The 13359-nt window shown below is 46.8% G+C and overlaps 1 protein-coding gene across 1 annotated transcript in view; it reads right to left on the reverse strand.

Annotated features, from left to right (window-relative positions):
• The window catches only part of SPOCK1 (SPARC (osteonectin), cwcv and kazal like domains proteoglycan 1), a 547123-nt gene that overhangs the window by 75290 nt on the left and 458474 nt on the right, over positions 1-13359 (reverse strand). The window contains exon 5 of the mRNA XM_060091966.1: positions 10626-10737. Within this exon, the coding sequence (XP_059947949.1) occupies positions 10626-10737 (112 nt within the window). The remainder of the gene's footprint in view (positions 1-10625; positions 10738-13359) is intronic.

Below are 13359 nucleotides of genomic sequence, written 5' to 3' on the forward strand. Positions count from 1 at the left end.
GGCTGATGCAAAGAAGGCCAGAGACGGGTGTCTCAGAATCACTGAGCCGGCCTCTTCAACCTGGGGACCTAATTCACCTACAATCCCCAGCCTCTTCAAGGGCTGCAACATCCACAAGCTGAAGTACATCAAAGTACTTTGAAAACCTTAAGAGCCTATACATTTCCTCAGTTAAGTTGTTCTACAAATGATTGAAGATGGCCCAATCTGTGCCATCCACTGGGCCATGCATGTGCTGGGCATGGTGCTCACAGCAGGAAGCTGAAGGGAAAGCTGGGACAGAAGATCCAGCTGAAGAGGACAGACTGGCAGGTGCAGAATCACAGGCAGGAGCCCGGTAGGGAAGGGACCCCACAGCAGCCACCCTTCAACACCTGGGGAAAAGAAGTGGGGGAGGGCTTCTGGGAGAAGTGCAGATGCCAGAGCCTGAAGCCTGGGGAGGTCCTGAAGGAACTGATTCACAGACTGGGATCCAGATGCAGATCAGGCTAAAGGAATAAGGGCGTACGATTCTACTCTCTCCAAGCTACTGACGTGAAGCTCTGAACACCCCACAGGATTAGCCTAGTTCGGGACAGCGTCTCCTAAGTGCTAAGATCTGGAGGGATGTAGAGACAGGGATCTAGACCTCTTCAGCCTCAGTAATACCCCTCAGGGTAGCAGTTCCATAGGATTAGCAACCCCCATAAAAGGGGCTATTTAAAAAAAAACAAACTTGGCTTCAAGTAATGTTTTAAAAATCTTTTTTTTTGGAGTATTAATTGGCCTTGTGCATTGGTACGTGATCACAATTCTGATCAAACCCCCTGTCACCACTAATTTTCTGCTCTTAGACATTCATCTTCTAAATCTGGTTTCATAGCATGAGTGCCCCTTGCCTAGGTGATTTTAGAAGCTGGAGCTACACTCAACATCCCTTGCTAGGGTACAACACAGAGGACTCACTGGGGTGTTAGCCACACCCCACCTCAATACATGACATAATGGAAAGGGCCATTTAGAAGATTCAAGCTTGGACAAAGCATAACCAGGCCAAGGATGCCAAAATAAATGGATACTTCATAGGATGAGATGGGAGGAAAAAGGCCCATGCAAATGCCTTCTTGAGATTCCCAGGTGGACATGTAACAGGACAGCTGCACTGGTTCCTTACACAGAGCCTTCTACATGGTGAAGTTTAGTCAAATATGAAGGACTTGCCCCCCAAACGACCTGCTATTGCATCACTGGGAAATCTGAAAGCAGCAATTTTTTCATTCTATGGACCCATGACCATCCTCATCATCGCCTCGGGCCCAACGTCATGGTGCCTCCTCCACCTCTCGGAACTGCCCCTAAATTGTGCTGGAACTATTTCTTCTGTTAGCTCACTCTAGGTCTTGAAATAATGAGAAACACAAGCAGAACCTCCACTGTATAAGGAGATCTACTGTCCCTCCCTGCAAAGCTCCTTCTTTTCAAGCAGGTCAGAGGGGCCCCGGGACTAGAAGTGGAACACAAGGTCTCGCCATCATGACACCACTATGATTTGGAAGCGTCTCTCAGATCTCTCTTCTCTTTTGGTCTCCACCGGCTGAAGAGAGCCGGCTCGTTGTTTTCACTGTGGCTATGCTCCCGAGCGATCAGAATATCTGTTACCATATATTCAAACAACTGCTTATTCTGAGCTTTATCTGGTGTCATTATATATTCCTCAAGTTCAATAATCAAAGTGACATCCTGCATCCTTTATGTCTAAGTGCCATTTGAGTTTGTAAACAGAGAACCATTATCAAGATGATGATGATGATTATGATGATGATGATACAGCTGTGTTTTTTGAACTCTACATCTACAGTTGAAATTGAGCTCATTTACTTCTCACTGCACCTGTTAGGAAGGTGCTGCCCCTTCCTTTGCCAAGGCCCAGGTGCCCACTACAACCCTTGGCCCTAGGAAGGACGAGACCTACCAAGATTTTACTAAGCAGCGGGCTTGGTGACAGGGCAGCCACTTGCTCTCTTTTGATTATAATTTCAATTTATTTTGTATTGTGATGCTGTCTTTTCTTCTCACAGCAATAGATAGCAGGGCAACGAAAGAACAGTCGACTTCAGGACAGATTACAAATGAATTTTTATCTTTAAGAAGCTAGGTCGGAAACTTGTGGCTATCAGGAAAGCGTACTACGCGGTGGTGAGGAATGAGCTCATGCCAGGGTTCTGATAAACTTCAGAGAGCGAGGCACGTTACAGAAAGAAAGAGGAGAAAATGAGTGAGGACACTGATTCTCTCACCTTGGAAAAATCCCATCAGAGAGGGCTGTGATATCAGTGACGGAGTGCATTCTCTGAGCACTGAAAGCACAGGGAAATTTAGTTTAAAATGTGTGAATGTATGTGTGTGTGTTTTTTGTTTTTTTTTTTTTTCTTTTTCCAAAGGAAGTCTGCCCGTTCGATGGATATTCAATTTAGGTTAAAAACACAATATAACGTGAGGATAAGAGCACACGTTCTAGGAAAGACTTCAAATCCCTTCTCTTTCATTTATTAGCTGGGTGGCCTTAGGCAAGGTGCCGAAAAGCTCCAAATCTCACATTTTCTCACCAGCACTACAGATGACATTTTTGGGTTGTTAGAAGAATTAAACATATATACCAAGGGCTTAATACACGTATTAAGCACCTTCTACAGATGATCTCTTGTCACAGTAAATCTTTTTTTTTGGCCATTTTAAACAGTATAATCTATGGTAAATCTATATAATGGACAATGCTTTAAAAATAATGAGGTAGAATCATTCAACATTTGACCAATAACTGTTGGAAATCCAGAGAGAAAGCCCTCATATAACTTCCATTCTAGTTGGGCAAGTCAGACAATAAACAGAATAGGTAAACAAATTATCTAATATATTGGAAGGTGATAAATGGTATGGAGAAAAATAAAGGAGGAAAGAGAGATAGGAAGTGCTGGGGAGGGTTTCCTGAGAAGGCCATGTTTGTGCAGAGATTGAAGGGTGGCTGATGGAAGGAGCCATGTAGATGTCGGGAAAGACAGTCCAGGCTGAGGCAGGATATGATGGCACATTTGAGAAACCCACTGGGACCTGATCAGGGACTTGGTCATGCTTGGCCTTGCGGGGCACTGAAAGGATTTTCTCTTTTCCTCTTAACAAGATGGCAAGTCAGTGGAGTGTCCTGAACAGGGAATTATACAATCTGACATACAGTTTACAGAATGATTAACTCCTATGTTCAAAAGAGAATGTAGGGGCCAGGAAATTAATTAGGAAGCTATTGAAATAAAAGATGAGGATGTCTTGGACCACTAGGGTGGTAACTGTGGAGGTGGTAAGAAGTGCTCATATTTGAAAATCTATTTGAAAGTAGACTCAAATGATGATTATATGTGGCACATGAGAGGAAGAAGGTTTTTTATTTTTTACTTCAGCATATTGAAATATGAAGCTGCCATTAATTAAGACCGCAAATACCACAGGAAGAAGGAATAGATTTGGGGGGAGATCCGGAGTTTCATTTTGGACATGCTAAGTTTGACATGCCTATGGGCATCCAAACAGAAATGTGGAGCAGTCATTACATATTTAAGTCTGGAGTACAAGGGAGCAGAACTGGCAGGTTGGCTAGAAAGAGAGCAAGGTGCAGGCAGGGGGCTTGGGCAGGAGGAGAGAGACAGACAGACAGATAGATGTGACCCTCCATGGAAACATACATACGACACACAAAAAAGGCAGGGTGCAAAATATCACGTAGAATGTGATCCCGATCTTGGATGGGTACAGCTTTAAAAGTATATTAGTATATGTTTACAAAAAATAATTGGAAGCATATGCAACAGAAAGCTAATAGAACTGGGAATATGAGACACTTTTCCCATAATACTTGGATTTTATATAAGAATGGGTATTAATTTATAAATAAAAAATAAGGGCAGGAGAAGAGTGCTATCTGAGTGAATTATCAAAGCCATTAACTTCTAACACCAACCTCTATCTCCTTCTCTGGACTCCAGCTATGACCCTGGCCACCCTCTCCCTCAGTTTACCCTTCTCTCTCTTTTCACCTTTAGCTTTCTCCAATCAGTTGCTACCAAGGAAGCTTCAGAATGACCAGGAGAACCTGTGGTCTACTTTCCCAGGGCTGAACTCACAGAAGAAGAATCTGAGTTCAAAGCCAAACACGGCATTTACCTCCAGAGTCCTGACAAATACGTTTTTCATCTTGGATGCAGTTGCTAATTTAACCCCCAATTGTTTTTTCTTTAAAGCTCATGACATTTCTATTAACAAGGCCCTAAAAATGAAATGTTCCTTTACATGTTTAATTTTTGCCCATAATGTAGTACTGAATAATCAGTGAGCGAAGTTGAATGGGTATGGAAAAGGTTAACATAAACCGCGTTTAAATTGCAAGTTTGCAAGCCCCAGGCCTTCACCCTGTTACACAACAGGTATTAAAGAAAAATGTTCTTTCTGTGGTTGCAAAGATAAACCTTCATTTTGCTGGGAGCCTCTGCAGCAGGACCCTTTTAGGATTTTTCCATTGAGACATCACAGCGAGGAAGAACTTTTCATCCCGTCTCTTTGGCACCACCTCCTGTTCCCGTTTAAACACATTTCCCCAGCTCGACTTGTGATAAGTAATGGAATTAGACAACCGTCTGTCAGCCCGGGACTTTTTCCCCCAGAATCTAGCCCTCAGGTTGAAATCACCATTGGAGAAAAGGAAATCATTGTAGACTATTTTTCTACTGTTCCCAAGAGCTCAGCTGGAGGGAAGTTGTTATTTCCTCTTTAGCATGCCCTGCTGGAAGGATCTGTGGAACTTCCTTCCCCACCTCCCAGCACAGTCAGGCCAGGAAGGGGTCACAGCTCCACGGCCGGCCGTCTCCAGAACACCTGAGGCCGACTGGCTGGGCCCCCATCCCTCCTCCAAAAGCTAACCTGTGACAACAGAAGCAAAGAAGGAGCTGGTCTTAGAGACAGTGCTGTTCACTCTACTCTCTCCTCCGAAGGCGGAGGAGGAGGGGGTGGGAGAGACTCTGCAGGATGCCTTCCGAATGCTGCTGCTTGTGGGAACACAGGGACACTCTCTGCCTGATGGTTCACACTTCAAGATCTAGGCAAGCGACGTCAGACCCCGGAGGAATAAATCTAACTCCCACCCAACTCAGCTACAGCCCCTCGACCACCTTTAGGCGGAGGACCTGGCGGGCTGTGACCTAAGGGAGTACACACGGGGGACAAGGGCAATAGCCCAGGCATCGAGAGGCCCAGGCTCTGACCCTGCCCCACACCTGCCCACTGTCTGACCTGAGGAGAGATGCCTTCTCTCCACAGACCTCCAGTTTTCTCTTGGAGTAAATGGGAACTGAACAATGGCTCCCTGGTGCCAAACTCCTTTCCTACAGATGTGATCTGAGGTGGTAAAGCATAAAGATGGAGCCACTCTAGGGGAGGTCGGAGGCCCAACCCGCTCGGCCTTCCCCTGGTCCCCGTGGGGAAACCCGAGGCGCCTTCGAGGAACACGAGGGTCCCCTCGTGCGTGGTATGGAGGAAGACAGGGGAGATCTTTCCTGACCTGATACCCTACAGCTACAGAGTTTTCACCTCAGCCATGAGGGAGCTCCGAGTCCCTCCTTCAGAGGGAACAAGGCTGCTGAGCCCAGGCCAAGGGGAGAGGTCTGTCTCTGTGAACGAGCGGACGGGAGGGGAGTCCGGGTGGGGAGAGCAGCAGGTATGGGGCGGGCTAGTTGAAAAATGTATCTTCAAGACCCTAACAGTCCTCTCTTTTACCCCTAAAATTTCAACCACTGTAAAGAAATCAAGAAACAAGTGCTTCAGACATTCCTCATATTCTTTACTGAGGACTGAAGAAAAAGCAGCAGCAAAACCCAGAACTAAAGGGTTAACATTAGATGTGAAAGGTGACTTCCTAACTGGGCTGGCTCTTGGGTACTGGAAAATATCAAGAGAAACTGGAGAGGGATCTTTCCTAGGAGACTCTTAGAAAAGGTACAGAAACCCAGGCTTAATGTGTAGACTTCAATCTCCCTCTTTTTTTTTTAACTTTTTATTTTATATTGGAGTATAGCCAATTAACAATTAGTAATCAAGTGACTCAGCCATACATATACATGTATTCATTCTCCCCCAGACTCAATCTCATTCTTTTTAATTTTCCCCTTCCTTTGGACAATCATTAGGCTATACTCTTGAGGATGGTCTGGTATCACAGAGATGAGAGAGAAAGCAATTCAGTAAACTTGTCCAAGCTCATGAGTAACTGAGAGGTGTGAGAGGAAATATTCAGAGGTATTAAAGGATGACTCCACCCTCTACCATCTCCCCAGGGGCCACATCCAAGGAGAGATGCCAGAAGAAAACAAAGAGAACACACAAAAAAATCAACCATTGTCTCTGACTTCCTAAAAATGATCTCAAAACCAAAGCTGAGACAAGAGACTTTTGATTTCCAAGAACCGGGTTTGCTGTAACTCAAACAGCCAAAGGCTGGAAGAAGCAGAGTGAGATCAGAAGGAGAGCTAGTTAGACCCTGGCCTCACACACCTTGGACACTCACATCCAGTACTGATCACAGTTGGGGCTACAAAAGGAAGGTGAACAGGCAGAGGTCGGTGAGTCTCTAGGAAACGTTCTGCTCACCACAGCTTTCCGGTCTCCAAACTCAACTCTGGGGCCTGGGCAGGAAGAGGCACTCCTGAAACCCCAGACAGCTGGAGGTCCCGCAGCAAAGAGGACCTGTGTCTTTCTACCAATATGAAGCCCATTTTGAGGTAAGTCTCACAAAGATGCCTTCTGCGTGCAAGAGAAATGGCTGCTGGGCAGATCCAAGGAGAGACGGCTTGAGAGAAAACTCACCGCAGTCTTTCTTGACACCAGAAGGTCACAGAAGTTATGTGCAGCCCTGAAGGGGGCCAAGGAGGGGCAGTGAGAGGATGAGCACACTCAGAAGAGTAGGCTTAGAAGAAAGAGGACTCGGTATGAGTGAGCAGAGGTCACGGACAGGATCTTAAACATCTCTCCTTGGCCGCACTCAGGATGAAACATTGCTGGACAACTAATTAAAAACTGCAAAACCCCACAGAGGTAGATTCCAAAGAAAGAGACACGCCAGGAGCCACGTGACACCAATATGGTAGCTCATAAGCCCGCATCCCACCCCTACTTCCTAGAATTTAGATATAATCCCAAATTGACAGAATTTACCTGGAAATGACTTCACTAATGTTTGGATTACCAGAAGGAACCACGGTTCAAAATAGAGGTAAGGTTGAAGGTAAAATATCATCAGCAACAACAGCAATGTCACATTGTTGACACACCTGCATTTGTGAGACTGTCAAATGTCAGTTCTGTAATAGGCACAGACACAAGACTGCTCTGGATGCTGTTCAGAGCCACAGTGTGTCTCATGGATGGAGTCGGCCCGTAGACGCCACTCCCACCGCAGCTTCAGAGAGGGGCAGCTGCCAGGTAAGGGGGTGTGGACTGGTGGGCACTCCTCCTCCGCCTTTCACCCAACAGCCAAGTGGCCAACTGAAAGCTGCCCTGCATTTCACCTCCAATCCCTCTTGTGCATCCACCCCCTCCTCCTCACCCCAACTGCCACAACTTCAGTGCAGCGCTCACTGCCCGGCGCAAACTATTGCAAGAGCTACGTGGAAAGAATCGTCAAGTTAAAGGAAAAAGTCAGCCTCCCCTTGACTGATTCTGTCTGGGTAAAATGTTCCTCATTTAAATGTTTCATTTCACATAATGACCCTGGGGATCTATCAGTGCCCTCACTGCCCGTAATATGCCCTTATCCTCCAGGGAAACACTGATCAAATCCGTATGAAATACTGAAGCATCCTATCCTGATGGAGGATTATACTCTCCTTCATTAGGATATTGTTGGATATGTAATAAATTAACTACATTCAGTCTTATCACCAACAGGTAGTTCCTGCTTCCCCTCATGCTTATGTAAAACATTTGCTTTAAGTCACAGCAGAAATTGGGTCTTTAGCCAAAAAGGACAATCTCAGAGCCTCACGGAAAGAAGTGTACCAAGTTTGATGGATACTTCAAATAACAGATGCCTTGTTACAGGCTTCCAAGGTGATATTTCTTAGATAATTGCCAGATGATACGAGAGACAGAGTGTGGAGTTCCAGGACTCTGATGACTTCATAAAAGCAGACAGTTGACCCAAGAGCCAGTGGAACAAAAAATAATTAGACAGGACTGCAGGAACTAATGAAGGAGACATAATTTTGATCACTGGTTTGAGAATATTGCTGGTATTATTTTTTATTGTTCTCATTTCTGATAGGCATATAATGAAGTCCTTTTGCTTTCTTCCTGACCTATCTCTCACTATTAACTTAGTGGTCTGTGCTTTTACAAACATTTGGAAATGAAACCCTTTCAAGCAGTAATCTTGTTCTCACTAACCTCTCAGAATTCTGGAACAACACTTTTTTTCTGAGTCTTTTTACTTTCAATGCCAATGTAGTTACTCTTGCACAGGCTCGATAAGAATTTGTTCTAGTTTTCACCAGTAAGTAACTGAACAAATAGATGGTACAGCCAAGGCCATACCTGGAGAATCATATTTGAAAGTGATTCTCATTTAATCAGATGTGACAAACCCACCATGAAGAAACAAGGGTTGTACTTTGTTTAAAGAACCACGAAGCCCTCCCAGAAAACTACAGGCAAAATGGTAGAAATGGCTTTCTTGGATTGGTTTCCTTGTCTCAGAATAGAAGACTAAATAAAAGCAGTGAAGAAGATACTTGGAATAAGAGAGGCTACTGAGACTTCCTAAGAAGATTCTTAAGAAATCTCCAGGGCTTCCCTGGTGGCGCAGTGGTTGAGAGTCCGCCTGCCGATGCAGGGGACACGGGTTTGTGCCCCGGTCCGGGAGGATTCCACATGCCGCGGAGCAGCTGGGCCTGTGAGCCATGGTCGCTGAGCCTGTGCGTCTGGAGCCTGTGCGTCCGGAGCCTGTGCTCCGCAACAGGAGAGGCCACAACAGTGAGAGGCCCGCGAACCGCAAAAAAAAGAAATCTCCAGACAGAAGTTAATTTTGTGGGCTTTGTAGTTGCCTACCACGGCACGGCTTTAGGTTTTCTGACCAAAGTACAAGGAGGCTTGTGTAGATTAGTTAACATTTCTTTTTTTAAAAATTAATTAATTAATTAATTAATTAATTTTTTTGGCTGTGTTGGGTCTTTGTTGCTGTGCACGGGCTTTCTCTAGTTGTGGCGAGCGGGGGCTATTCTTCGTTGCGGTGCATGGGCTTCTCATTGCAGTGGCTTGTCTTGTTGCAGAGCACGGGCTCTAGGCACACAGGCTTCAGTAGTTGTGGCTCATGGGCTCTAGACTGCAGGCTCAGTAGTTGTGGCGCACAGGCTTAGTTGCACTGCAGCATGTGGGATCTTCCCGGACCAGGGCTCAAACCCGTGTTCCCTGCATTGGCAGGCAGATTCTTAACTACTGCGCCACCAGGGAAGTCCCTAGTTAACATTTCTTACTAAGTTATATAGATGATCAGACCAAAATGCAATGAGATCAGCTTTTCGGTAACCAAGAGTAATCTATAGAGATTATTTGTGACCCCAGTGCTTTACAGTTTACAATGTCCTTCAACATCCTGGGTTAAACCCCCCAAAGAGCCTTCTAACACAACAGTCCAGCAATAACCATGAACAAATTTACACTTGAACATCTCCATCTATGTGCCTTGGAAAAGACAAAACAGCTTAGGAAGAGGTAAGTGGATAAACACTTACACCCTATTCATTCTCCTCCATCACAAATACCTGCAGGCTTTAGAAGACACGCGTATGCACGTACGCACACACACTCACACACAGATGTCCAACATTTTCCATGGGACAGTCCCCTACAGCTGAGAAAGCCCAGCTCCACAGAAGGCCAACGCAAACTTCTAACTTGGGTCTCATTACGGAAGGCTTGTAAGGGGCTGAGACCAGTGGGCCAACATTACTTTCTCCATCATGAAAACATCCAGATAAGCCCGACCTTTGCCGCCCCTGTCGGCCATGGTAGAGAAACCACAGCGCCTGGGGAGTTATTCTTCTTCTTTCTACCCCCTGGCTCTGTGTCGCATGCCAGGCAGAGGCAGAACATATTAGTAGAGAACTGCTTTTGCGCCGGGATACTGTCCATCATCGTGACATCTCTGCAGTCTATGTTTTGAAATCTGGCCTTTCAAAGGATTTAGAGATTAGAGTTCAAGGAAGACCAAGGCGCACCCCAGGGCAGGCCTGGTCTTAATGCTGAAACCCCGCCCTTCCTACACCATAGCCAATTTGACCTCTGGAAGAACCTAGTGCATATCTTGGTCTAACAGAATTATTTTCAAAGACTCTCAGCTCTTCTTTTTCTATTTAATGGCAGCTGAAGGCGGTTCAGTTTGGCGTCCCTAAATGACTAGGGTACTTGCCGAGCATAATGGTCTCCCCAGCCCGAGCTAGAATGCCTCTGCTAAGGGCCAGGTTCCTGGCGTCTGGGGAGGGAGGACCTTGGCCATGTCAGGCCACCCTAACCACACAGCCCCCCTTCAGGGGTGTCCTGTGATGCCCACTCACCATTCTCTGCCTTGTGTTTTGGCGGCTTGGGCTCCGGGAGACACGGACAGGGCCCGTCGCAGAGGGTGGTGAGACTTTTGCCAGTAGAACAAGCATGGAACTCCAACTTGCACTGCAAAAGACAGACAGAACAATCCTTAAGAATACTGCCACACAGACCCCTCCCCAGCTTCCTTAGGAAACTGCCAGTGCCCTTCTAACCACAATTAGGCTCACAGAAGCAAAGACAGAGCGAAGAGGAGTTCATCTCTGTTAAAGGTCTGAAGTACAGGATGCTAACTAAGAAATGGCCTTCTGTGTTTTCCAAAATGCACAAGATAACATCTAAAAACACTGCACAGGGAGGCTTAGTTTAGTAAGTGGTAAACTCAACTGTAACTGTTTATGCAAGTATCAGGATGCAACTTAACATCTGTGGAGTCCCAGAGGGTCCACAAAGACAAAAGGCTGAAGGCTGCTCCAACTCGTTCCCTTACCCCCACTAGGGAGGCTCTACCAGGGTAGCCCTCCTAGTCATGCTCAGCTGCTCACCCTCTTCCTGGGGAGAAGGGCAACAATCTACTTAGTAAGTTTGGATGGTGTGTGCAGCCCAGCCCTTTCCCCGGGAGTGAGCGAGGAGTGAATGCTTTGGCCTCAACCATCCAAAACCCAAGTTTGACACAGTCTTTTCCCCCAGAGGATGCCTGTGGTTGTCTAAGTAGCCTAGGACTGGGTGGAATGGTCCACTGAATCCTAGGACTCAAAATTAGAAGCCCCAAAGCCATACAACGTCCTGTCAACCCCTTCATATTTTGGCCGCTGTCTCCAGTTCTTTACCCTTAAGTCTCAACTGATTCAGACCCCAAGCAGGAAAGAAGGAGGTTCTTTACAGATGCAAAAGACCACAACGATTAACAGCATTTGATTATTACTACATTATGGAATAAGAAATGGAGACTCAGAGGCTAAATAACTTGTGAAAGCTCAGGACACGCACAATCCAGGATTCCAAACCCCATCTGACCGACTCCAGGGCCAAGCACTTAACCGTCCCCATCACTGTGTCTGTCACGTGGAGGGACCGAGAGAACAGATGGCCTGCACTGGACTCTGCGTGTGGCTGATTATGCGGCTGGGCTACTGGCCTGGGTCTGAGTTGTCTGAGAGTTCCCTTCCTTTTTGACTTGCAAAATTCTCTAGATCAAGGCCTGTGTGCAATCGGGCTTCTGCAAAGGCCCAGGGGCCCAGAACCACGCTGGCATCTGCTGAAGGTTCAAAGGAAGGGGAGACGGGCAGAAGGGACGGAGCACGCACGGTGCATGCAGCTCTCATCGGGTGCCACGCGGAATCTTTCAAAGGGAAGAAAAGGGGAGATATGGTCCTTGCCCTCGGAAAGCACAAATGCATACCTTTGAAAAGGCCGCGTTTGCAAAGCAACATGAGTGCAGATGAATCCCGGCTCCTTATGAGACAACGGGGTATTCAGTCCCCACACTGATTACACACCGAGCATAGGGAGAGAGGGCTTTCAACCTACACGTGCTGGAGTCACTCATGTAATTCCTACCGTTGGCCACGCAGTCGCCTGAGACCCTTGCAGAGAGAGCACGGCAGATGAGCCAACGGGGAGCTGGCTTCCTCTCGATGCAAAACTCCCTTTTGTGCACACTGCTGGGTGTCTGGTGTGGCCCAGCGTGGTGGCAGGCGTGCTGGGGGCCGTATGAAAGGAAGCCACGGCCCAGACCGCAAACGTTGATGGACAGACGTAGTGAGGAAACAAAAAATGTGCGACCACGTGGATGTGATGATGAGGGGAGGAGGGGTATATGTGTATGCAGGGATGCAGCACAAAAGAGACCCCAGGTATGGGCCGTGCCTGCAGATGGTCCAAATGGACAGAATATGCACCAAGGAGAATGCTGGAAGGTGGCAGGTGGGTCCCCAGTGTAAGAAGCTTCTTTTCAACTAGCACAGCCTGTGCCCAGGGCTAGAGGGGAGACCACTGTTACTGGCCCCGCCCCGCCCCCTCCTCCTCCCCTGGGCTAGCTCTCTGGAACAATCCTCAGGTTCAGGCTAGTGATTCTCATACTATTTTCTCAACAGAATCCCTAAAGCTAATTTAGAGGGGGAAATACACTTTGTTTTTTACATGTCAGCTTATTTTATGAAGTCAAAATTAGTACAGTGACTTGCTCTAAAGCCTTATCATACTGTGACTGCAATTTCCTGCTTGTATCTGTGATAGATGGTAATCCTCTTCCCAAACATTCTCTGGCCTCCCCCGAAGAGGAATCCTTACTTTGCTCAGGGCCGTGTGTCATGATATCTGATGTCCCCTCTGTGGTGACAGCAGGCTTGACCACATGACTCGCTCTGGCCAGCAGATGGTGAGTAGGAATGATCCAAGCCAGGTTTGTGTGACATTTGAAAAACCACTGCTTGGTTTTCCCCTCTGTTATGGAAACGGCATGTGTCCCATAAGGGCCGCTCCTTCTGCCTGGGACCCAGACGGCAGAGGACACGGAACAGAGCTGAAGCGAACCCACAGCCAGCATGCAACATGAACAAGGAACTAATGCTTGCTGTCACAAGCCACTGATGTTTGGGGATTGCCTGCTACCACAGCATACTTTAGCAAAAGGTGACTTCCTACTAGACCCTAAAGTACTTAATGGCAGGGAAAAGTCTTAGTCGCGGTCTTATCCCTGGCATGATATGATACACATATAGCCCTGGCACACAGTAGGTGTGCAGT

Source organism: Mesoplodon densirostris, chromosome 3, assembly GCF_025265405.1.
Source record: "Mesoplodon densirostris isolate mMesDen1 chromosome 3, mMesDen1 primary haplotype, whole genome shotgun sequence".
NCBI classification, from domain to species: Eukaryota; Metazoa; Chordata; class Mammalia; order Artiodactyla; family Ziphiidae; genus Mesoplodon; species Mesoplodon densirostris.